Below are 24424 nucleotides of genomic sequence, written 5' to 3'. Positions count from 1 at the left end.
ATTCTGCCTGCCACGTCAAGTCACTTAAGCCACCTCATTGCCACGACGCAATTGATTGCACAAATCACATACACAGTCAGAAAAACGTTATCAATTATAACGGCGTTAACTGGATAGGATTCAATTGATACAAATTTCAAAACATAGGTACCAAATGCCTACATTTTTAAAACCGGGTACTAAACAGAAAATTACCTCCGAACATGGGGACTAAGTAGGTAATTAAGCCTAGTTATTATTAGGGAGAGGAGTAGAGTGAAGCTGGCTCGCATCGGACCGCAAACCATTCGGCCCCGCCCGGTCGAGCTAGGGCATTGCACCCGTTCACAGCGGCGATCATGGAGGAGCAGATTCCGGATAGAGCATTTCCGGCCTTAGAAAAGTATGATGGGTCGGGGGATCCGGAGGAGCATTTGAGGTCTTTTGTTGACGCCATGAACATTTACTCCCCCAGGGAAAATGTTTGGTGTAGAGTTTTTTCCTTGTCAATAAAAGGAGAAGCATTAGCCTGGTTCCACTCGCTAAGACCTCGAACCATAAATAACTTTGCCACTTTGAGGGATATGTTCGAACGACAGTTTTCGGCGGGTAGAGCACGAAATCTGACTTATCTAGAGTTAACAAACATAAAGCAGGAGAAGGGAGAAAGTCTTAGGGACTTCATGGACAGGTTCAATAGAACCGCTCGGCAAGTAAGGGGGGTAGGCAAGAAGTTTACCATTAGTACTCTGGCTACCGCGCTGAGGCCTTCCCCATTTGCTGATAACTTGTTCGCAGAGCCCCCGTTAACCCTAGACGAGTTGCAAGAGAGGGTCGCTCGGTTCATTAGAATAGAAGAAATGAGGGCGGTCTAAAGGCGACAGCAGGAGCAAAGCTCGAGTTCAGGGCATGAGAAGAAGGAGGGCAAGAAATCGTTCGTATCGGGCGAACGGCCGAAAGGCCAAAAGTTTAGAGATGGCCCGAATGGGGGTAGGTACGAAAGGTACATCCCGTTGAATATGCCAAGGGCCAGAGTGTTGGAGGAGGCCCTGAGTGCAGATCTGATTCGGGTAAGACCGTCCCGGTCATCACCCAAGGCGGATGGAACTAAACATTGCACCTATCATCTGAACATAGGGCATAACACCGAAGACTGCACAGTGTTGAAGGATAAGGTGGAAGAACTGATCCTAGCGAGTCATTTGAAGAAATTTGTTACGGAGGAAAGGAGGGCGAGGAGCCCACCCAGGAGAGCTATGGTGGAGCGGAGTGACAGGAGAGAGGACAGGCATCCCGACCGTAGGCGGAGTAGAAGTCGCAGCCATGAACGATCGCTGCGTGGAACGATAAACACCATCTCGGGAGGTTTCGCAGGAGGGTCATCGGCGTCCGCAAGGAAGAGAAACTTGAGGGAGTTGAAAAGCGTCCACATGGTAGATGTGAGAAAGCGCTCTATGCCGTCAATCACGTTTACCGATGAGGATTTCCATGCTCCCCATCCAGATGAGGATGACCCGATAGTAATAACAGCTGTTATTGCCCGATATGGCGTGGGAAAGGTATTGGTGGACCAAGGAAGTTCTGTCAACATCCTGTATCGGAAAACGTTCTAATAGATGGACATCTCCGAGGACTTGATCGCCCCGTACAACGAGCAGATAGTGGGATTTTCGGGGGAGAGGGTGGATACGAGAGGATATGTGGATCTGAGAACTTGCTTGGGAACCGAGCGGAGTAAGGAGATTAAAACCAGATTTTTGCTGGTGGACGCGAACACATCTTATAATGTGTTGTTAGGACGACCGTGCTTAAACGCGTTCGGGGCAATTGTTTCCATGCCCCACCTCGCGCTCAAGTTTCCGTTAAGCAATGGAACCATTTGCACCGTTCGGTCTGATCAGAGGATCGCCAAGGAGTGTTATATGGCCGGGCTGAAGGTTCGGCCATCGTCATCGGATCCAACCAGTCGGCACAGGAGAAGACGATCGGAGGTAGCCATGGCAGATCTAGATCCAAGGACTAACACCGACGATCGGATGGAGCCAATGGGGGAGACGAAGCCGTTCAGTCTTGGACGGAGGGAGGAGCAGGTTACCACCATTGGAAGTGAGCTGGGGGAGGACCAAGCCAGGTCGATAGGTGCCGAGTTAAAGAAGAACCAAGATTTGTTTGCTTGGACTGCAGCCGACATGCCTGGAATTCACCCAAAGATTATGTCGCATAAGCTAGCATTGTTCAAAGAGGCCCGACCGGTGGCCCAGAAGAAGAGAAGATTGGGGGAAGAGAAGAGATCGGTAGTGGCAGTTGAAGTGAAAAAGTTGTTAGAAGCAGATTTCACCCATGAACTCAAGTACACAACTTGGCTGGCGAACGTTGTGATGGTGAAGAAGCCGAGTGGGCAGTGGAGAATGTGTATAGACTTCACGGATTTAAATAAAGCTTGCCCCAAAGATTCGTATCCGCTACCAAGCATTGATGCGTTAGTAGATGGAGCCTCAAGGTTTCATGTGCTAAGCTTCCTGGATGCATATTCAGGATACAATCAGATTCCTATGTTCCCCCTGGATAGCGACAAGATAGCTTTTATCACCGAGCGGGCTAACTATTGTTATGAGGTTATGCCGTTCGGATTGAAGAACACAAGGGCTACCTACCAACGGTTGATGGATAGAGTTTTTTCTGACCAGATAGGCAGATGCATGGATGTTTACGTGGATGACATGGTGGTAAGAAGTCGTTCGGTAGAAGACCATGTGAAGGATCTTGCGGAGGTGTTCCATCAGGTTCGCAAGTACAACATGTGCCTTAATCTGACCAAGTGCACTTTCGGGGTACCGGCGGGAAAGTTTCTAGGGTTCCTGCTAACAACTAGAGGCATAGAGGTGAACCCCGACAAGTGCAAAACAATACTGGAAATGAGGATTCCTCAGAAGCTGAAGGAGGTTCAGAGGTTGGTAGGGAGGCTGACTTCATTATCTCGCTTTATTCCAAAGTTGGCCGAGCGGATAAAGCCGATAGTGAGGATTATGAAGAAGAGTGCGGGCAATGGTTGGGATGACCAGTGTGAGCAAGCTTTTGACGAAGTTAAACGCATATTGGTTAGCCCGCCGGTCATGGGACGAACTGATTCGGGGCATGCGTTACAACTGTTCTTGGCGGTCTCGGAGGACACGGTCAGCTCGGCTTTGGTGCAAGAGCAACCTAAGTTTAAACTCGTATACTTTGTCAGCCGAACGTTGCAACCGGCAGAAACCAGATACAAGCGAGTCGAGAAGACCGCTTTGGTACTGGTGATGGCGACACGGCGCCTAAGGCCGTACTTCCAGAGTCATCAGGTGTTAGTCCGAACAGATCACCCGATCGCGAAAATCCTTCGCAAACCAGACCTGGCCGGGAGGATTGTAGGATGGTCCGTGGAGTTGTCTGAGTTTGGGCTCCAGTTCGAACCAAGAGGGTCCATCCGAGGGCAACACTTGGCCGACTTCGCGGTCGAGTTACCGTGGGAAGAAGAATGCCACCAAGAGTGGATCCTTTATGTGGACGGCTCTTCTGAGCGGTCCGGCGGCGGGGCAGGAATTGTGTTGGAGGGACCGGACGACTTTGTCGTGGAACAGGCAATCGTCTTTCGGTTCAAGATAAGTAAAAATCAGGCCGAGTACGAAGTAGTAATAGCCGGGCTCGAACTGGCTAAAGACTTGGGGGCGGTTTACGTCAAATGCCGAACGAATTCCCAACTGGTCGTAGGGCAGTTGACTGAGAGCTTCCAAACCAAAGATGATCAGTTGCTTCGTTATTTCCACAAGGTAAAGGAGTTGATGAAGCAATTCCGGACGGTGGAATTTAAGCATGTACCGAGGGAGCAGAATGCGAGGGCGGACGTCCTATCTAAACTCGCCAACAGTAAGGGGAAGGATCACTTGTCGTCGGTCATAAGGCAGGTGATGATGAACCCTTCGGTGGAGTGTCTGGCGGTTCATGAGGTCTCCGATCGACCCGATTGGAGAAAAGCCATAAGAGAGATTATTCAGAAGCAGGAGAGCGGCTGGCACGTCCGGGCGGCTGAGGCAAAGAAGGTCGCTCGGTATTTGTTAATAGGGGAGGATTTGTATAAGAGAGGATTCTCCTCACCCCTATTGAAGTGCGTATCTTCGGAGGAAGCCGAGTATGTGATGAGGGAGCTGCATGAGGGGGCGTGTGGAATGCATACAGGGCAACGAGCCTTGCGGGCCAAGGTGATAAGAGCGGGATATTTTTGGCCAACGGTGGAAAGAATTTGTGCAGAAATGTCTGAAGTGTCAGCAACATGACAAAAATCTCAATCTTCCACCGGTAAAGTTGCACAGTTTGATGTCACCTTGGTCGTTCGTGCAGTGGGGAATGGATATTGTTGGACCCTTTCCAGTGGGCCGAGCTCAAAAGAAATTCCTACTGGTAGCAATTGACTATTTCACTAAGTGGGTGGAAACAGAGCCTCTCGCAACGATCTCGGCCGCTCGGGTTCAAAAGTTTGTATGGATGCACATATGTAGATTTGGAATTCCGAAAGTCATAGTTACGGATAACGGGCGGCAATTCATTGATAAAGGCTTAGGAGAATTTATAAAAGGCTGGGCATTAAACATGTCACTAGCTCGGTGGAGCACCCTCAGACGAACGACCAAGTGGAAGCGGCCAACAAAGTCATTGTAGCCGAGCTGAAGAAAAGGATGGGAGATGTCAAAGGACTCTAGGTGGATGAGCTCTAGGAGGTCCTGTGGGGGTACGTTGCACGCCGCACGGTACAACGGGGGAAACCCCGTTCAACTTAACATATGGAATGGACGCAATGTTACTGGTCGAGATGGGAGAACCTACCTTACGAAGGGGAATTCAAAGTCTGCAAGATAACAATGATGAGCTTCATGTGGAGTTAGATACTCTTGATGAACGAAGAGAGGTGGCAATGATCCGAGCGGAGGCTCAGAAGAGGCTGCTGGCACGGCGTTACAACACCAAGATCAGGCCTTGACAATTTGTGGAAGGAGACCTCGTATGGAGAAAAACCGCTGAAGCCCGCGAAACCGATCGGCGGGAAAATTAGCTGCAAATTGGGAGGGGCCTTTCAGGGTGATGGAAAATTTGCAAAATGGAGCATACCGCCTGGAGCATCCGACGGGAAAGGCTATTCCCAATACGTGGAACACTTCCCATTTAAAGTTTTATTTCAGCTAAGAGCTTTGTACTCATTATTCCGTATCAATAATACCTTATGTTTATCACACCAAATTTTCGTCATGTCTTAACAGCCGAGCGGGTGAGGCAGATTTCTTTTGTGAACTCTCACCTTGGTCTTAGGGCACGCTTCTAGAGAGCTCCTAAGACCTAAACCGAGCAGGTGAGGCAGATTTCTTTTGTGAACTCTCACCTTAGTCTTAGGGCTGATGACAAATTTATGAACACCGAAAAACGGCGCCACAAACTTGTTTAACAATCGGCAAGTGTGACCGAATCGTATCAAGTAATAAAACAAGGTAAGACCAAGTATCGTTTTCCCAAAGGACTCACGACCTAGTTTAGCTATGTGATTTGTTGATTATTTAAGACTTAAGAACAAATTGATTATAGGTTTTAATGCAAAAGACAATAACTAAACATGAATGCATGAAGTTGATCAATGGAAAAGAACAAAACAAACACTTCAATGAATTATATGGATGAGTATGTTGTTGGGGTTATCAATTTCATCTTATCCACTCTCATATATTTTCAGGAATTCATCATTCTTATCATCAATGCTAATGTCACTCTCTAAATTACCTTGCAAGAAGGCCTATCCCTAATTACGAGTTCATACAATTCCTAGCATTCCTAGTAATTAGTTCTTAAAGTTCAGGAGCTTAAAGGCAACCAATATGCTATTGGGAGAAATTCCCCGGATCTAGACTTCCCCGTACGTTCCCGTATCGACAAAATCAATAATCATGGCAATGAATGTGTTAAACAAAGCAAGCAATAAGCAAAGAGGAAAAACCCTAGCTAAAGATGAAAGAAAGCATATATCTTAATATAAGACATTAAATCAAATTCCGTATATGAGAGTTTCACAAGACTACATTGATTCCCCAACAACAATACAAGGTTTAGTTCACCATATTCATGGTGAAACTAGATGAACAATAATGAAAGAATGAAAGATAGAACCCTAGAAAGAGGAGGAGGTAGCCTGAGCATCCAAGATCTTCCTTCAAGGGGTGGAAAAGAGAGTGTTTGCTTCGTCTCTGCCAAAGATACAAACCCTAGCACGTCCTAAAGCTTATATACTATTCTAAAATTACAGAAAATTAGGCCCAAGCCCAAAATAGTGCCGCTCAGCGGTAAACTACCGCTCAGTGGTAAGTGCGTGAGTTGTTTTCTTCCCCTCAGCGGCCAAATCACCCCTCAGCGGATCCAACGTGACTGCCTGAGTGTCGCTCAGCGGTAAACTACCGCTGAGCGGCAGTTGTGGCTTCTCCTTTTGCACTTTTTGATGTGTTTTCTGATTCCATCTCTGTCCTCCTTCACTTCTTTCACCAAATTCACCTTAAAACCTACACAAAAACACTGAAATCAAGCATAAACCTGTCCAGCTCTCTTATTTCTAAAAATATAACCAAAAGCATGATTTCAAGCTAATTTCTAAGTGTTAAAGATTGCATTTAGTATCAATTTTAAGCATGAAAATAACAGTTTTTCAACTGTTATCAATAGGCAGCAAAGTTCAATGTTTAAGCAGCTCAACAAGGGATTGTTTACACTGATGAAGTGGACAAGATAACTAAGAAGGTTCTTTTCTAATTTTAATGGCTAAGTTCATAAATGGCCTTCCACTATAGCTTTAAATTTTTAAATGCTATATTATATATTACAGGCTGAAAGGTTGAATATTAGCCGAGATGTTTCTGGTGAGGGTGTTCAGCAAGCATTATTAAAAATGCTGGAAGGAACTGTAAGTAAAATAATTCCAAAACGTAGTTGTTGAGAATTGGTTTACTTCTTTGTAAATTAAGTGCTAAGTGAACTCATTGAGTTGTCTGTATTTGTCTCCTATTTAATTATAACCCTTAAGTGTTGGGCATAAGAAGGTAGTATCTTTTATATTTTGTGCCTAAGTTTTTCAAAATGATAAGTAATTTCAAAATAGGATTGTGAGGAAAGAAAGGAGTGTGAGGGCAAAGTATTTAAATAGAAATTATTGGTAGCTTCAGTATACAGATCTCAGTTTATAAACTTCAGGGGATGTCAGAGGATGGAAGCCATTCATTTCCACCACTCTTCTTTTCTCACTTCTAAAAGAACTTCAAAATTTAAATCCTCACTCTATAGCATAGCTTGAATGATTAGTTTAGTGGTATACCTATGATATTGGTTGATTGTGTATAGGTTTAGGAAGTGATAGGTTGGTTTGACATTGATGATGGTGTGATATTTAAAGAATTGATGATGTAAAGATGATGAAAAAAGAATATGGAAACTCCTACCTTTCTACTTTGTTAGCAGACAAAACTAAACTTTCACTCACTTTACACTAAAATTTACCTTCTTTTATCAAATAAAAAGTCTCAAAGGTTTGAAAAACTATGAAATTGGGAATAGTATATGACAGTGCAGTAGTACTAAAATACAAGGGTTTTAGTTAGTAGGAAAAGCTCGAGTTTTGACCTAAGGATTAAAAAATAATTATTTCATGTTTAATTATAAGGATATCGGAAGACGTGTTTTGGGGTTTTCACTTTATATCGTAAAAATACAAATTTTTACGACCTTCCCTTTAATTAATTATTTAATAAATGCAGAAAGGTATGTTAGAGAGAATGTACTACAGAGTTCGTCCTTAACATTTATTTTTTTCTGAATAATATCTTAGATATTATTTTATATTTATATTTTGTGTAATGTATTTAAATTTTTATATAGTTTATTCATTGGAATCCAAACTTCACTGTAAATCATAAATTGCAAACGACCCGCATACACCATAAACATCACAATCTGATTGTTTACTTGTCCAAATAGTTGTTTCTTCTCATCATCCCAATACTTTAGTTGCCTTCTTATCTTCTGAAATTTATAAACAATTTTTTTCTAAAGTCACAATATTTTGAAAAAAATTATATAACAATTTTATTTTGAATAATTTTCTTGCTTATGGATTCATTTTAAATTCACATGAATGAGAAAATGAAGTATATGTACTTTTATGCCTATATTTGTGCGTTCTAAAATCCAATATTGTTTGTTTTCTAAGGAATTCTAAGGAAGAATAGAGATACTGATTATCATTCTCTACATATTTGTTAATTTTTCTATTTTTTCTTTATTTTCATTTCATTCTAATTTTTATATGTTAGTGTAAGGTTTTCTTAGTTTGTATTGTTCTATTATTTTTTTTTCTTTCTCGCTCTGGTGAACTATGAAGGTTTGAAGTCCCTTTCTGTTGTCTAAAGATTGTTGATTGTTGTAGTACATTTTCTAATTTTTTTTCTCGACATATTATAATTAAACTTTTTTATTCTTCATTCTTGTTATCAGTTATGGATGCTCTCCCTGACGCCATTCTCCAATGCATCTTGTCCCGAATCACCAATGCTCGTGACATACTATCCTAAAGGATGTCTTAACTGGTACGCAATCAGTCATCCAGTGTTAAATAATGCTAAACTTAAGGAGCATCTTCCTCCATATTTAACTAATGTCATTCAATCAACCTTGACTCTCTGAAACATCTTCAATTCATTAAAAGAGATGAAAGAAAAAGGCTACAAAACTGTTGCCATAGTGGTGAATTAATAGCTCACACATTATATATTAATTGGATGTACTCTTTCTTTTGCACAAACTTTTGAACCATTTGATTGAAGCAGTTGCTTTGACTTTGTCGAAACCACCCTTAGAACCTGAATTCTTGTTCTTGTCTATTTCCTTTTGAGATCTTGTCACATCATCTTCCATGGCACCAATACCACCAGCACCCCATTGATCTATCCAACTTGGAGCTTTGCTTGCCATCTTTCCTTGATGCCATCACCATAAAACAACCTTAAACCTTTCTGATACGAAGATACAAAATCTCAACAAATCATTACTATAGTGCCTGTGGTGAAAACTTGAGACAAAAAAGCTTAAAGACAGGAGCAATACCCCCAAATGGAATGATCGAGATTTTGACGCAGAAGAATGGTTGATGAAAGACTTGAAATTTAAAAGGTATAGAAGAAACGACTGAAGGAAATGTTATATATATTGAAATGTGATGTTACATTGCTTTTCCTTTTCCTAATTTATCTTTATCTTTCCATAACAGGACTTGACAACTCACCTATCTGTTTGAGTACATGTTAAGAATTGTGAACGCCTTACAAGTGTGTCCCCACCAACACCGAAAGATCTTGTGGAACTTGAAGATCCAGTAATGGAAGAATTTGACTTTACCTAATCTGCCATATTTGAAGACTGTTTGGAATGAAGATGGTCATGGAATTCTTTCTAAGGATGCACCATCCTTAGTCATATTTTTAGTATTTTAATTTAATATTGAACATCTTTCTTTGTAATATATGAACCATTAATTGTATAAACATATTAACATGTAGAACAATGTTATTTATTTTATATATAATATTTAGTTTTAATTCATATTATTTCATTGTTTGTTTGGTTAACAAAACAAATTTTATTATAATTCCATTTTATTACAATCAAAAACTAAAAAAGAAATCTGGACAAATTTCTGACGGTTTCAGAAAACCCATGTTAATACCGGCGGTTTTTGCAAAACCTCCGCTAATACCGGTGGTTTTTCCAAAACCTCCGCTAATCTCGACGGTTTTCACAAAACCCCCGCTAATACCGGTGGTTTTCACAAAACCCCCGCTAATCCTGACGGTTTTCACAAAACTCCGGCTAATACCGGCGGTTTTCACAAAACCCCCGCTAATACCGGCGGTTTTTCAAAAAACCGCCAGTAATTATTTAGCGACGCAGCTTTTCCCAACGGTTTCCCTAACCGCGGGTAACTTACTTTGCGGGGGTTAAAACCGCCGGAAACGAAAAAAATAACCACCGCTAAAATTATAGTTTTTTGTAGTGGGGGAGTGTCATCCGCACCAACTGGTAATCCAGTGATCATGAGCCAGGTAAGATGGATGTCATTAATGGCCAGTTAATATATTTAATGACCATATCAAAGACAAATATATGGTATTTATGGGTGATTGGCAGATTATATTGCACAAATATGTTGTATGAATGAATAATTAATATAATTAATGGGCTGGACAATTACGAGGCCAATAAATACAATATTAATGTTCAGGTAAAATCATCTGATTCCAAATTACTACCAGAATACATAAGGGGTAGTTTTTTTTGACTTGAGCGTCGGAGTATTTTCTGCAGAACTACCCTTGGTCGGGAGGACAACTTAAACACTGGATGAACGGATTAAATAGTGAAGGGCCTATCTGCAGGCAGAAGAGGCTAGGATTGAAGACGGACAACCTCAGACCCCAATTAAACTGAAACAAATGGCGCCCACCGTGGGGCCGAGGCGTGTAGAAGAAACCCAGCTTGAGACCACAATGGCAGAGCAGCTCTAGTTATAGGTGCTTCAGGAGATGCAAAGGCAGATGAAAGAACTAAGGGCATAGGTGGTGGATTTAAGGGCTGAGCGTTATGGTGGCCAGAGGGAAGACAATCGGCAACCTGATAGGGTCGATCGGCGGCGTGACAATTCGCGCAATAAGAGCAGGAGTAGGGAACGACCTCTTAGGGGTCATATCAGTTAAGTACAATTTGTAATTTGATATTCAAGAAATAATACCAGATGTTTTTAGATATTTGTTAGGTTATTGTTTGCAGCCAAAAACTCACCTCTACCCAAAGTGAAACTAGGACTCGCTCGGTGATTCCACAAACGAATCATCTCAACCAAGAGTGAAGCAAATGCACCGCTCGGTGATTCCACAGTAGAATCACCTCTACCCAGAGCGGAACTACGACTCGCTCGGTGATTCCACAGACGAATCATCTCAACCAAGAGCGAAGCAAATGCACCGCTCGGTGATTCCACAAACGAATCACCTCTACCCAGAGCGGAACTACGACCTGCTCGGTGATTCCACAAACGAATCACCTCTACCCAAAGCGGAACGACGACTTACTCGGTGACACTACAAACGAATCTACTTCGACCACAAAGCTCCTTGGTAGAAGAAGACAATCACCTGTAATCGCATTCGGTCCAACTGTTCCTACCACCACTTAACTGCCTGACTTATAAAACCCCTTCGCACCTGTAAACAGCTGCTCGGGGCTTGGAAGGCTTAATGTACTATACCCGGTGTAACATCCCAAAAATACAGTCGAAAACTATATAATAGAATAATCACATTTAGTAATATTACAACTCAGTCTTACAATAAAAGAGAACGTACGCCTATGGCCGAACGACCTTACAGAAAGACCAGAAATTAAAACCGAACGCCATAAGTAATTCTGGCCGAACGGTTTACAAAAGCCTATACACAGGGTAAGCTTATGTAATTTAATTCAGGTATAAACATACATTTCACACAATCAAACACACAAGATCAATTTCATCATACGTTTCATACAAAGCCTAATACTAGACTGACTATCCGAACTGTATGAAATTTGTGTACCTACAGGCGTTCGTGCACCCGGGTGATGTAGTAACTGGGATACCCTCAACAGCTGCCACCCGAGGTTAGTCATATCTGTCCAAATTAATCATAAGGACTAGGACCTCCTGCCGTTCCCACACATGACCTACCCTCCTCTACGTGAGGACGAGTACTCACGGAACATCAGGATGAACCGCCAGCTTACGATGCCCACATTCATACTTTACCAAATCCAATATTCATTCATGAGTCATTCCTCCCCGGAACGCTCGTCCATAATCCAACACATTTCATTCATATCATATTCTCTTCATCTTTCATTATTATTCATATCTCTTAAACATTTCTCACAAAATCAGTAAGGATACCAATTTCCAAACGTTCAACTTTCACTTTTAAATAGACCGAACACTTAGAGTGTGACCGAGAGGTCTCTCGTTGCAGAACAGACTAAGATCGGGAGGTTTACTATCAGATTGAGAAAGAAACCTAGTGCAATAGATATCACAAGAAACGAATGGAACGAACGTTAATTACAAGGTGAGCCAATTAGATGAACTAACTCTTGAGAGCTCCAACCGAACACCGAAAAGACCATGCCAAGTACTAAGACTCTAGGCTGGAACCAATGGATACAGACACTTCAAAACATTCAAAGAATAATACTTAAAAGAAGTCACATGAAGAAACCGAACGTTTATAAATACTTAGCTTATTTGAATTTAGCCTGAAGAAACCGAATGCCAGTCAATGACCGAACACGGTAGAGAGGAAACTCTATTAAAGTTGGATGAACGCTACTTTCCTCAAGATAGATTATAAAAGAAACGACTACGAGAGCTTGGTGTAAGACCCAGCACTATTCAGTACGAGCGCTTGGTGTAAGACCGAGCACTACTCAACTAAAATACACCCACATCCAGCACGAGCAAGGGAGAAAAGTGGGCTAATTGGTTTTAATTGAAGAAGTGAAGCAGCTTGGAGGGGTGACGTCCATCAAAAGCACGCGTCCAGAAGCTCTAGCTACAATTGAGAAAGGAGACCATGCGTCCAAGTTCAACACGCATCCAGCATTTTCCAGTAGGCTTTGAAGAGGTGTAACGGTCTTGGCTTGGATTCACGCATCCGGTAGACACAGGCCCAACTATCTTCATGTTCGTCCAGCACAGCAACACATGATGGGCTTCACATCCACTTCACGCGGACAACAGCAAGGCATGGAAGGCAGGTGCTTGGACTAAAGAAGGGCAACATCCAGAAGCTTGGGAGCTGCAAAACGAAGAGAGCGCACGGTCCAACACGTGTCTAGAAGCTGGATTCAACTGGGAGGCACTCACGTCCCAATGGCAGCAGCGAGTGTGCACATGGAGAATCCAGCGTCCAGAAGCCTTCAAGCAGCAGCAAGCTGGCCCAGAAAAAGAGGTGTGTGCTTAGAGAGAATGAGAGGTGCACACGGAAGAAAGCAGAGGCTGCTGGCTGGAAGGAAGAAAAAGCACGCGGCCCTTGAGTAGCAGGGCGTCCAGCAGCTTGAAGAAAAAGGGCTGATTCATGGAGAAGAAGGGGGGCTAGACGTGTGAGGAGCCAGCCGCCACCTTGGGGGACGTGTGTGGGAGCCGCCACACTCATTTTTCTTTTTTTTTTGGTTTTTGGCTTTGAACACTGTTTTCAATGGGATGAAGAAAGAGCTGATGTTTATTCCTTTTTTGTTGAATTCTCATTGCCTTTTCATTTGATTTTATGCACTTTTAATTGAAGTTATTTCTGTTACGGAGAAAGAAAATGAGAGCTCAACGTTAATTTCTTTTATTTAGTTGCATTTGTTATTTCACCCTTCATTTTAGCAGGAGGCCTATGCGAAGGCTATAAACAGAGAGGAGAAAAGGTTGATTTGTTTTGGAGGTGCAGCGGGTTACATCCAAGAGCGTGACACAGTGTGCTACAGGGTTTCCTTTTTCTTTTCACTTTATTCACGTTGGAACCAAATGGCATTTTCTCATATTTTACATTTGGAATACATTCAGCTTTAAATGCATCTAATGTTTTAAGTCATTTTAACTGATTTTTTTTAATTGTGTTTCTTTTTATTATTTTAATGTTCATTATCACTTGTATGCAAATCCGGTGCTTCCTATGTCATGCTACCACTTATGCTTATATTCACCATGTTGTTTCTATGCCTCAATTGCCTTAGTTGGAATGCGAGTATATTTAAATGTTGTTAGTTTCTTTTCTTTAGTGACATATTTTTTGGTTTGTATTTAATTTTAATCTTCACTTTAATTTTGTTTATTTTGGTCGGTTGTGATATTTTAGTTGTAATGTTAATTTAAGTTAGTTGGGTGATTCGTCTTAGATTTGGATCAGAGTAGTGTGTAATTGTCATTAATCTGTGATTGGAAGTATGTAATTGAATTAGTGACCCACCATTTTAATTCTTCGGTTCCATCCATCTTTACATTCGCATTTTAATTTAGTTCAATTGCATTCACAAACTTTTCAAAACCCCCTCACCACGTGTTTGACCTGAGACTCGAACCACATTTGGTCCTTGAGAGACGACCTAGGAGTCACTTCCTAGTACTATACTGCATTAATTTTGCAATCAATTTTTGTGTGAGGTGCGACCCTCTCAACAAAATGGCGCCGCTGCCGGGGACCAAAGGTTCGGTTTTGGGTCTTTTGTTGTTTTCTGTTATGTGTGTTTTTGTATGCGTGTCGTATGTGTTTTGTCTTGTGTTGTGATGTTCTGATTTCTGTGTGCATTTTGCATGTATAAATGTGTTGTGTTTTATTTGTTTCGTAATTGTTAGTATTTTTATTTTTCCATGTCTACTTATCCTGGTTTTGTGAATAGTGCTTATTCTGCCGATACTTATGATTCTCCTTCTGCATGGTACTCTAATTATTCTGCTGATTTCTATAAGGAGAACAATATTGCGCATCCTCTGGTGAGGGGCGTACATGATGATGTTTCCCATTCTTTATCAGATTTTGAAAGCAAGTTGGAAGGCAAGATTGACTCTCTTGCGAAGTTGGTGACACAGTTCACTACCAACCAGAGATCTGCATCTCCATCTGCATCTGTTGCACGACTATGTGCTATTTGTCCTTCCAGTGACCACTATACAGATGCATGTCCTTCTTTGCAACACCATGCTGCCTTTGATGCACCTCAGGCTTATGCTACGAACATCTACAACAACAGGCAACAAAAACAGCAGCAACAACAACAGATACAATTTTATGATGCTCTTGCTCAAATAGCTCCTCAGCCTTCTACTTCTAAACCTACATTGAAGGAGTTATTGGAGCAGATGACCATGCAAAATCTTTAGTTCAAGCAAGAAGTCATGGAGTTTCAGCAGGAAACACAAGCTGTCATTCAGAGTTTGAATGATCAGATAGGGCAGACGACTACTCAGCTCAATCAGGAACAACCTCATGATTTAGAGGAATCACCATTTCAGACTGTTCGGATTCCTGATGATGATAGTGTCGTCCACATAGGACATGGGGAGCAGAGTTATGAGCTTACCACTGAGCAATTTACTTTCCCATCGTCCTACGTCCCTACTCTTGCACCTGAGGAGACTAATAAAAATCTTGAGGACCAGGCAGGTATAAGCAGCTAGTGTGAGCTAGGTAGACCATTTTCATCTTCCACCACTTTTCCAATCTTTAGAGAAGTGGAGGTAAACATACCTCAATTTGATTATTCTGTTGATGATTGTGATGTTGATAATTATACTGTTGATGAGCATGTTTTTAATTCTCCCTCTGTGCATGATGAGAACCACTTTTTGCTACCACATCTGAATATTTATTCTCCATGCACTGAACATGAATCTGAGCCTATTACTGATATTGTTTCTACATTTGAAATTGATTCATGTTCTGAGGATGTATCTGAGGTTCAGCCTGTTACACTGAGATTGGGTGTTATACCCCTGCATGTTATTTCTTTGGATCCACATTGCACTAACCATGTTACAGGAGGTACACATGAATTTAACCAACAAACACCCACGGTGGAAGACAAAGGTGCTAGTGTACCCAACAGTTTGAAGATGAATAGGCACCAGCTGAACCCGCTCATCAACAATCCTTGCTTCTTAAATCCAGCTATGGAAGACATTTCCCTGCTAGATCAAATCTGGAGAATGAAGAAATTCTTCCTCAAAACTTCCTTGCTGGATCCAATGGTGGAAGACATCTCCCTACAAGTCCAAAATTGGAAACTGCCACCATGACCAGGGGAGTTTTCTTTTTCCCTTCTCCCCCTTTCCCTACTTTTATTGCACTTGTCCATGATCTGTTCACTGTTTTGATTTCTGATCTTATACTTATGACACATTGAGGACACTGTGTAGTTTAAGTGTGGTCTATTGGGGGAGATTTTTATTTTTCTTTGTTAGTTTTTGTTTTCTTGGTTAAATTTTTTCTTTTCTAGGTAGTTTTTGTTTTGTCTTGTGTACAGTTTTACTTGTTTCTCTTTATTTCTGGACTTTGTTTAGGTTGAAGATGTGTCCTTCACTTCATTGATACTCTGATTGTTTGAAATTCTTGCTTTTCTCTGCTTGGAAGATTATTATGATGTTTGAGAGGTTGATTTGATTGTGATAAATACCCTGTGTAAGAATTTGAGCCACTTGATATTCTTTCTTGTGTGTGATATGTCTCTTGATTGCTTGTTCATATGCCTTGGCTTGACTCTTGTTGATAACTCTTGATTGATATGTATGTTTGGAAGTGATAAAGGCAATTTTGTTCTCGAGCCTCTCTAGCCAAATAAGCTTACCTTGTTTTGATCCTTTGATAACCCTTTTTGAGCCTATACTTTCCCCCATTTCTTTGTTTTGAAGCTCATACACTAGCCCTAAGTGAAAAACTATTATTACCTTAACCTTAGGGAATTTTGGAGCTTTGGAAGTGTTTTGGGAACAAGTGTGGTCTCTTGGGGGTTTCTGATGAATTGGCTGGTTGGTTCCTCTTCTTGTTTTGTGTTCAGAATTATGATTTATATCTTGTCTCTTATAGTTGCGTGCTAAAGAGAGAAAATAAAAGAGACAGGATGAAAAAAAAATAAAAAAAATGAAAAAAAAAATTGTGAATAATTGTGAATAATGGAGTCAAGAAGAGGATGAAATTAGAGGTTGTAGGTGTGTTTGAATGTGTTTACACTTGTTCCCCATTGCTCCTCTGTTCCTCATGGTTTGTAGCTTCTTATCCAGATATATCCTCCCTTGTCCTTGGCCCCATTACAACCATGAAAAGACCTTTTGATTTGAACATGCGTATGTGCTTGAGTGTTGATATTAGAGGCTTGCCAAGTCTATTTGTGTTTGCTTTCTTGAGTGCATCGAGTTGACAATGTTTACCCTAGACACTTGAGAGAAACACTAATAGTGCATCTGTGCGGTTTTGTTACTTTTGATTCACCTCTTGAACTGATTGACTATTTTGCCATCCTTGAAAGTTCTTGGATGATTTCATGAGTATCTGCTTTCTTTGATTTTGTGTTGGATATTGTCTACTTCCTTTCTTGGTCTACATTCTTGGAGAACTGTGTGATTCTATTTTTGTCCTTGTTAGTCTTTGTTTTCTGTGTGCTGCGTTTGTGTCACTTCCCTGATGTTCTCTGAACTATTCCTTGATTTGCGTCTTGATTTTGCCCAGGAGTGCAAAAGACTAAGTGTGGTCTATTTTGATGAGTCAATATTTTCTTTACTTCACTTAATCTATTATGCTAGAATTAATCAGGGAATTGAGCTTGAATGTCCAGTATTTTCCTATTTTTGCTAATTGTGCTTAATTTGACCAGAAATTGTTATTTTAATTAATTTTGGTTATTTGAGCTTATTATTTTCATTTTCGATTGTAGGAAAATTTTGAAAATACAATTTGGGACATTTGGAGGTCAAAAGAAAATGTCACATCAAATATACTTTAAACTAAGATGAGAGAGGTGTGGATTTCATTTTTTTAGGGGTGCTTCATTATTAAAAAGGTGGTGGCGTCCAGCAATTTGCTGCCATCATGGCCTGCACACGCTGAATTATGTCTTGGAAAGAATGCACACAGCTGAATCACTTGGGCTGAATGAAAATACGTGGACCACACAGCAGCTCACGGGATTCCAGTTAGATGGTGTGCACTGGGATGTGTTGGAGATGAAGCGGTGATTTATTCCAGCAGATGGGGGTGCAGCAAAGAAGACCGAGGCCCACAAGCAGCTCATCCATTCTTCATCTAGCTTCAAAAAGCAATGGGCTGATTCAACTAAAATACACCCACATCCAGCACGAGCAAGGGAGAAAAGTGGGCTGATCCACTCACGCTCCAGCATTTTCCAGCAGCACTCACGGTCCCATTTTGAAGTGCACGTCCAGCAAAATTAAAGGGCTGATTGGTTTTAATTTAAGAAGTAAAGCACGCGTCCAGGAGCTCTAGCGGCAATTGAGAAAGGGGACCATGCGTCCAAGTTCAACACGCATCCAGCATTTTCTAGCAGGCTTTGAAGAGGTGTCACGGTCTTGGCTAGGATTCACACATCCGGTAGACACAGGCCTAGTTATCTTCATGTTCGTCCAGCACAGCAACACATGATGGGCTTCACATCCACTTCATGCGGACAGCAGCAAGGCATGGAAGGGAGGTGCTTGGACTGAAGAAGGGCAACATCCAGAAGCTTGGGAGCTGCAAAACGAAGAGATCACTGATAACAGTTGAAAAACTGTTATTTTCATGCTTAAATTGATACTAAAAGCAACCTTTAACACTTAGAAACTAGCTTGAAATCATGCTTTTATTCATATTTTCAGAAATAAGAGAGCTGGACAGGTTTATGCTTGATTTCAGTGTTTTTGTGCAGGTTTTAAGGTGAATTTGGTGAAAGAAGTGAAGAAGGAGAGAGATGGAATCAGAAAAGACATCAAAAAGTGCAAAAGGAGAAGCCGCAACTGCCGCTCAGCGGCAGTTTACCGCTGAGCGGCACTCAGGAGTTCACGTTGGAACCGTTAAGGGGCAAAATGGCCGCTGAGGGGAAGAAACTACTCACGCACTTACCGCTGAGTGGCACTTTACCGCTGAGCGGCACACTTATGGGCTTAGGCCTAGATTTTTTGTAATTTTAGAATAGTATATAAGCTTTAGGACGTCCTAGGGTTTGTATCTTTGGCAGAAACGAAGCAAACACTCTCTCTTCCACCCCTTTGAAGGAGGATCTTGGATGCTCATGCTACCTCTTCACCTTTCTAGGGTTTTATCCTTCATTCTTTCATTATTGTTCATCTAGGTTCACCATGAATATGGTGAACTAAACCTTGTATGTTTGTTGGGGAATCAATGTAATCTTTTGAAGCTCTCATATATGGAATTTGTGCTTGCATCTTAATCTAAGACTTATGCTTTCTTTCATCATTAGTTAGGGTTTTTCCTCTTTGCTCAATGCTTGCCTTGTTTAACTCATTCAATGCATGATTATTGATTTTGTCGATACGGGAACGTACGGGGAAGTCTAGATCCGGGGAATTTCTCCCAATAGTAGATTGGTTGCCTTAAGCTCCTGTGCTAAAAAAACTAATTATTAGGAATGCTAGGAATCGTATAAACCTGTAATTAGGGAGAAGCCTTCTTGAAAGGTAATTTAGAGGGTGGCATTAACAATGATGACTTGAATGTTGAATTCCTAAAATATATGAGAGTGGATAAGATGAAATTGACCCCCAACAACATATTCATCAATATATTTCATTGAAAGTGCTTGTCTTTTGTTTTAGCCATTGATCAACCTCATGCATACATGTTTATTTTCGTCTTTTGCATATTAAACTCCACTTATTTTGTTCTTAAGTCTTAGCTAATCAACAAATCACATAACTAAACTAGGCCGTGAGTCCTTTGGGAGAATGATACTTGGTCTTACCGAGTTTATTACTTGAAACGATTCGGTCATACTTGCCGATTGTTCAACAAGTTTGTGACATCATATTTTTGTGATCATAAATTTGTGCATCAAGTTTTTGGCGCTGTTGCCGGGGACTCGTGGTTTAACTGGTTAATTTGTGTGATTATTGATTATCTTTGACTTTAATTTTGAATTTCTGTTTTTATTTTTCTGTTTTTATTTTTTCTGTTTTTATTTTATTTTATTTTATTTTATTCTCTGAATCTTATATCTTCTCTATCTTTTTGTGCTAACAAATTTTTCTAGGGACTTGTTTTCTTGTGTATGCAGGAAGCAATTCGAACTAGAAGCAAGAAAACCTCTGAACCTCTTCTTGATGGCTTAGACGAGAAAGACGGAGGAGAAGAATCCGTACATCTAGAGAACTTTTCCGTCCTCCGGAAGATCTTTTACAACCTTCACCACAAGGTTCTCACCATAGCATTGAGGAGATGGAGAATAATAATGTTAGACGGACTCTTGCAGATTACACCAATGTGGTTGGCCCTCAACATTTTAACCGCATAGCAAGACCGAGGGTCTATGCAGCCAACATGGAGATGAAACCGGCGTTGATCCAGCTGGTTAAGAGTAATCAATTTAATGGGTTGTCTCATGAAAGCTCATATGAGCACCTCACAACCTTTAATGAAATTTGCAATACAGTGAAGATAAATGGGGTGCCTGACGAAGCAATCAAACTTATCCTGTTTCCATTCTCATTAGGAGGCAACGCTAAGCTTTGGTTGAACTCTTTTCCGGAAAGGAGCTTTACAGAGTGGGAAGCTGTGGTGACAAAGTTCTTGAACAAATACTTCCCACAATCCAAGGTAAACAAAGGAAAGCAAGAGATCTCTTCTTTCAGGCAAGGCATGAAGGAATCACTATGTCATGCATGGGACAGATACAAAAGCCTATTAAGAAAGACTCCCACACATGGATTTGACGAAGTAGATGTAGTCCTAATCTTCCTTGGAGGTCTTGGTTCACAAACCAAGCTGATGCTAGATGCCTCAGCTGGAGGCAATATTAAATGGAAGACTCTAGAGGAAGCAACTGAAATAATTGAAAACATGGCTACTAATGACAATGAGCTGAACAGTGAAAGAGGAGCTCCTATTCAACAAAAAGGAGTTCTACAGTTGCAATCCAATGATGCCTTGCTAGCTCAGAACAAGATACTAACTCAACAATTGGAGAATCTCACAAAGATACTTGCACAACTGCCAAAAGAGTTAAAGATTGTTGCACAGGTTCAACCACAGATGTGTGAATTATGTGGTGGTGATCATATAAATGGTCAATGCGCCTTTCCAGTGGAAGCTTTAGAGGATGTTAACTTCATGGCCAATCAATTTCCATACTGTCAGGGGAACTTCAATCAAGGGTGGACACCACACCCAGGCATTGGTCAAGGACAAAGTGGGCAAGCTGGACAAATTGGGCAATTTAACAAGCAACAACAACAACCAACCTTATGGCAACAAATTTCTATACTTAATGAAAGATCAACAAGGTTGGAAGAAACTCTTCAGCAATTCATACATAAAACTGAATCTTCTCAAAAGAGCACTGAAGCCGCTATTAAGAACTTGGAGATTCAAATGGGTCAGATTACCAAGCAATTGGAAGAAAGGCCTGACAAAAATTTTGGGGCTAATACTGAGGTTAACCCCAGGGAAGAGTGTGAAGTGCTAGTGAGTGTAAATGTTGAAAAAGTTGAGTTGGAAAAAGAAGAGAGAGAAGAGAGAAAAGAGAGAGAAGAGAAAGAAGAAGAGAAAATTTGTGTGAAGATTGAGAAAGTGAGCAGAAAAAGAAAAGAAAAAAAGAAAGTGAGAGAAAAGAGAAAGAGGACGAGAGGAAGAGAGAGAGAATCATATGAAAAACCTCTTCCTCATCCAAAGAAGTATCATAGGAAGGAAAAGAAATTTAAGTGCTTCATGGAAATCTTCAAGAAATTGGAGATTAAAGTTCCTATGATTAAGACATTGCAACAGGTTCCTGGTTTGATCAAATTTCTGAAGAAGTTCAGTAGAAAGAAGAAGAAAAAGAAGAAGGAACTTGAGCTTTATTGGGTCAAGCTAGTGACGTTAAAAGAGCGCTTGCTGGGAGGCAACCCAGTGATTTAAGAACTTTTAATTTTTGGTTTGGTGATGTAATTTTGAACTTTTGGGTATTTTTGTTTTTGTTATAAGTTTGTTACAGGGTTTACATCTACAAATGGATGTTAGGCGGAAGAGTATCTACTGAAGGATACTATGTTTGTATACACCTACTGATGGGTGTTGGTAAGAAAGATTTGCATCTACTGAAGGGTGCTGGAGGATTTTGGGTCAGGCTCATGACGTTAAACAAGCGCTACGTGGGAGGCAACCCAGTTGATTGATTTTATCTGTATTGTTTGTTTTGATTCTGCTTTAGTTGCATGATAGGGATTGAATGTTTGAGTGATTTGAGAAATTAATTGCAGGGAGCAAGTGAGGGGCATGAGTAGGAGGCACCTAGGTTAAGCTAGGAAGAAGAAGAGCACTTCACGAAAGTGCCGTTGAGCGGTGGTATCGCAAAATGGGTTTAGGTTTCCCCTTAGCGGAACCGAGCCCATTAGGGTATTTTTATACCCTAAGTCATGCTTTGGCCTCTATTTTCATATTCTTCTCTGCACACACACTCCTACACACTTTTCCAAAGGTTCTCTACATTTTTCCTTTCATTCCTCTTTAGAAAATCTCCCTTCCACTCACTTTCTCACTAGTTTTCCATCTAAGTTTGGGGTTGGGAGAGAGCATCATTGATAGGGCTGAGTTTTCAAAGCACTAGAGTAGGATTTGTTTTATCAATCACTTCTAGTTTTTAGAATAGGGTTTGATGTACTCAATTGGAAACTTTGTCTGTATGATGGTTTGCTTAAGATTGTTGTTTGATAAGTAATGCCTGATGATGCTTTGATATTGATTGATGTTGAGAATGTGCACATTATATGCTTATACAGGTGGTTCACAAGCATTGTGAATAAATGCAAGATGTTGTGATTGTGATTATGATTCTAAGCAGGATGTTATATGTGGAATGTGAATGAGCTTATATGTGAGGTTTTGAGCTCCAAAGTTGTTATTGTTAAATGCTATTACTTTGAAAGCATGAATGACTTTGCCCAGGTTTTCTATCATTGAATCATTTGCTTGTTTTGCATCATATGATCAAGGCCGTTTGTTGGAACCCTTTTTATTGGCCAAATTCATAAAGTTAGCCCACTAAAAGAGAACACTTTGTGTTCTATCCTTTGAACCCTTAGCCTTGAACATAAATTGAAAACCCTTGATTGAAAATCTTTACCTTGAGTTAAGTAGAAGATATTGTGTGGTATTGTTAAATGTTCAAGTTTGGGGTTGTTGGGAAAACATGAAAAAGGAAAAGCATTGAGCTAAGAGCTAAAAAGTAAGAATATGCAAATAAAAGAAAAGAAAAAAAAAGCTCAATGCAAATGCAAAAGCCAAGTTGGGAAAAATAAGAATAATTGTGTTGATTATGATTCTCTTAACTCAAAGATTTTGTGATCTAGAAAAACCAATTTTCTTGTTAGTCCAGCCACATTATAAGTCATTGAAAAGTCCTTGTGGTGATGCATGCTTGTGAATGTTTTTGATTGTGGTAAAATGAAAGGCAAAGTTGATTCATGTGACATTGTGATAGTAGAGTGAATGAGTGATTACCTCTTATACACTTGTATGTCAGTGAAACACTTTACCTAGTGAGGAAATATTCCATGAACACATGAACATCCATGTTTAATTGATTGATCATTCATGAAAAATAGCATTTGTTGGAATTTAATTGACTTTGTGAACACTAAAGCATGTGCACATCTTGAGTGAACTCTTGGTCATAAGTTTGATTGAAGTTTTTACTTATGTTGAAAAAGAGGATCTTTGAATAAGTGAACCATCATATGAATTGGTTGAAGATTGAGTTACATCTTATTTGCTTGAGGACAAGCAAAGTTCTAAGTTTGGGGTTGTGATAACAGTTGAAAAACTATTATTTTCATGCTTAAATTGATACTAAAAGCAACCTTTAACACTTAGAAACTAGCTTGAAATCATGCTTTTATTCATATTTTCATAAATAAGAGAGCTGGACAGGTTTATGCTTGATTTTAGTGTTTTTGTGCATGTTTTAAGGTGAATTTGGTGAAAGAAGTGAAGAAGGAGAGAGATGGAATCAGAAAAGACATCAAAAAGTGCAAAAGGAGAAGCCGCAACTGCCGCTGAGCGGCAGTTTACCGCTGAGCGGCACTCAGGAGTTCACGTTGGAACCGCTGAGGGGCAAAATGGCCGCTGAGGGGAAGAAACTACTCACGCACTTACCGCTGAGCGGCACTTTACCGTTGAGCGGCACACTTATGGGCTTGGGCCTAGATTTTCTATAATTTTAGAATAGTATATAAGCTTTAGGACGTCCTAGGGTTTGTATCTTTGGCAGAAACGAAGCAAACACTCTCTCTTCCACCCCTTTGAAGGAGGATCTTGGATGCTCAGGCTACCTCTTCACCTTTCTAGGGTTTTATCCTTCATTCTTTCATTATTGTTCATCTAGGTTCACCATGAATATGGTGAACTAAACCTTGTATGTTTATTGGGGAATCAATGTAATCTTTTGAAGCTCTCATATATGCAATTTGTGCTTGCATCTTAATCTAAGACTTATGCTTTCTTTCATCATTAGTTAGGGTTTTTCCTCTTTCCTCAATGCTTGCCTTGTTTAACTCATTCGATGCATGATTATTAATTTTGTCGATACGGGAACGTACGGGGAAGTCTAGATCCGGGGAATTTCTCCCAAT

General features: G+C 40.7%; 3 protein-coding genes across 3 annotated transcripts; all 3 read left to right on the top strand.

The window, feature by feature from the left end:
- The first annotated feature begins 338 nt into the window (after positions 1-338).
- Positions 339-854, top strand: LOC148193811 (uncharacterized). The gene has a single exon (XM_088099507.1). It carries the CDS (start codon positions 339-341, stop codon positions 852-854), a length of 516 nt encoding a protein of 171 aa, XP_087955633.1.
- Positions 855-998: 144 nt separating this feature from the next.
- Positions 999-1592, top strand: LOC148193810 (uncharacterized). Its single transcript, XM_088099505.1, has one exon. It carries the CDS (start codon positions 999-1001, stop codon positions 1590-1592), a length of 594 nt encoding a protein of 197 aa, XP_087955631.1.
- A 3-nt stretch (positions 1593-1595) lies between these two features.
- LOC148193809 (uncharacterized) lies at positions 1596-4286 on the top strand. The gene has a single exon (XM_088099504.1). The coding sequence runs from the start codon at positions 1596-1598 to the stop codon at positions 4284-4286; it is 2691 nt and encodes an 896-aa protein (XP_087955630.1).
- Positions 4287-24424: the final 20138 nt, after the last annotated feature.

This window comes from Vigna umbellata, chromosome 9, assembly GCF_029865625.1.
Source record: "Vigna umbellata cultivar VRB3 chromosome 9, Vumbellata_1.0, whole genome shotgun sequence".
In the NCBI taxonomy this organism is placed as follows: Eukaryota; Viridiplantae; Streptophyta; class Magnoliopsida; order Fabales; family Fabaceae; genus Vigna; species Vigna umbellata.
Note: the sequence above shows the minus strand (reverse complement) of the source record. Positions and strands in the feature narration are given on the sequence as shown.

Bases quoted from the DNA above. Each gene is read 5' to 3' on its own strand.
- LOC148193811 (XM_088099507.1), top strand. From the start codon at position 339: ATGGAGGAGCAGATTCCGGATAGAGCATTTCCGGCCTTAGAAAAGTAT.
- LOC148193810 (XM_088099505.1), top strand. From the start codon at position 999: ATGCCAAGGGCCAGAGTGTTGGAGGAGGCCCTGAGTGCAGATCTGATT.
- LOC148193809 (XM_088099504.1), top strand. From the start codon at position 1,596: ATGGACATCTCCGAGGACTTGATCGCCCCGTACAACGAGCAGATAGTG.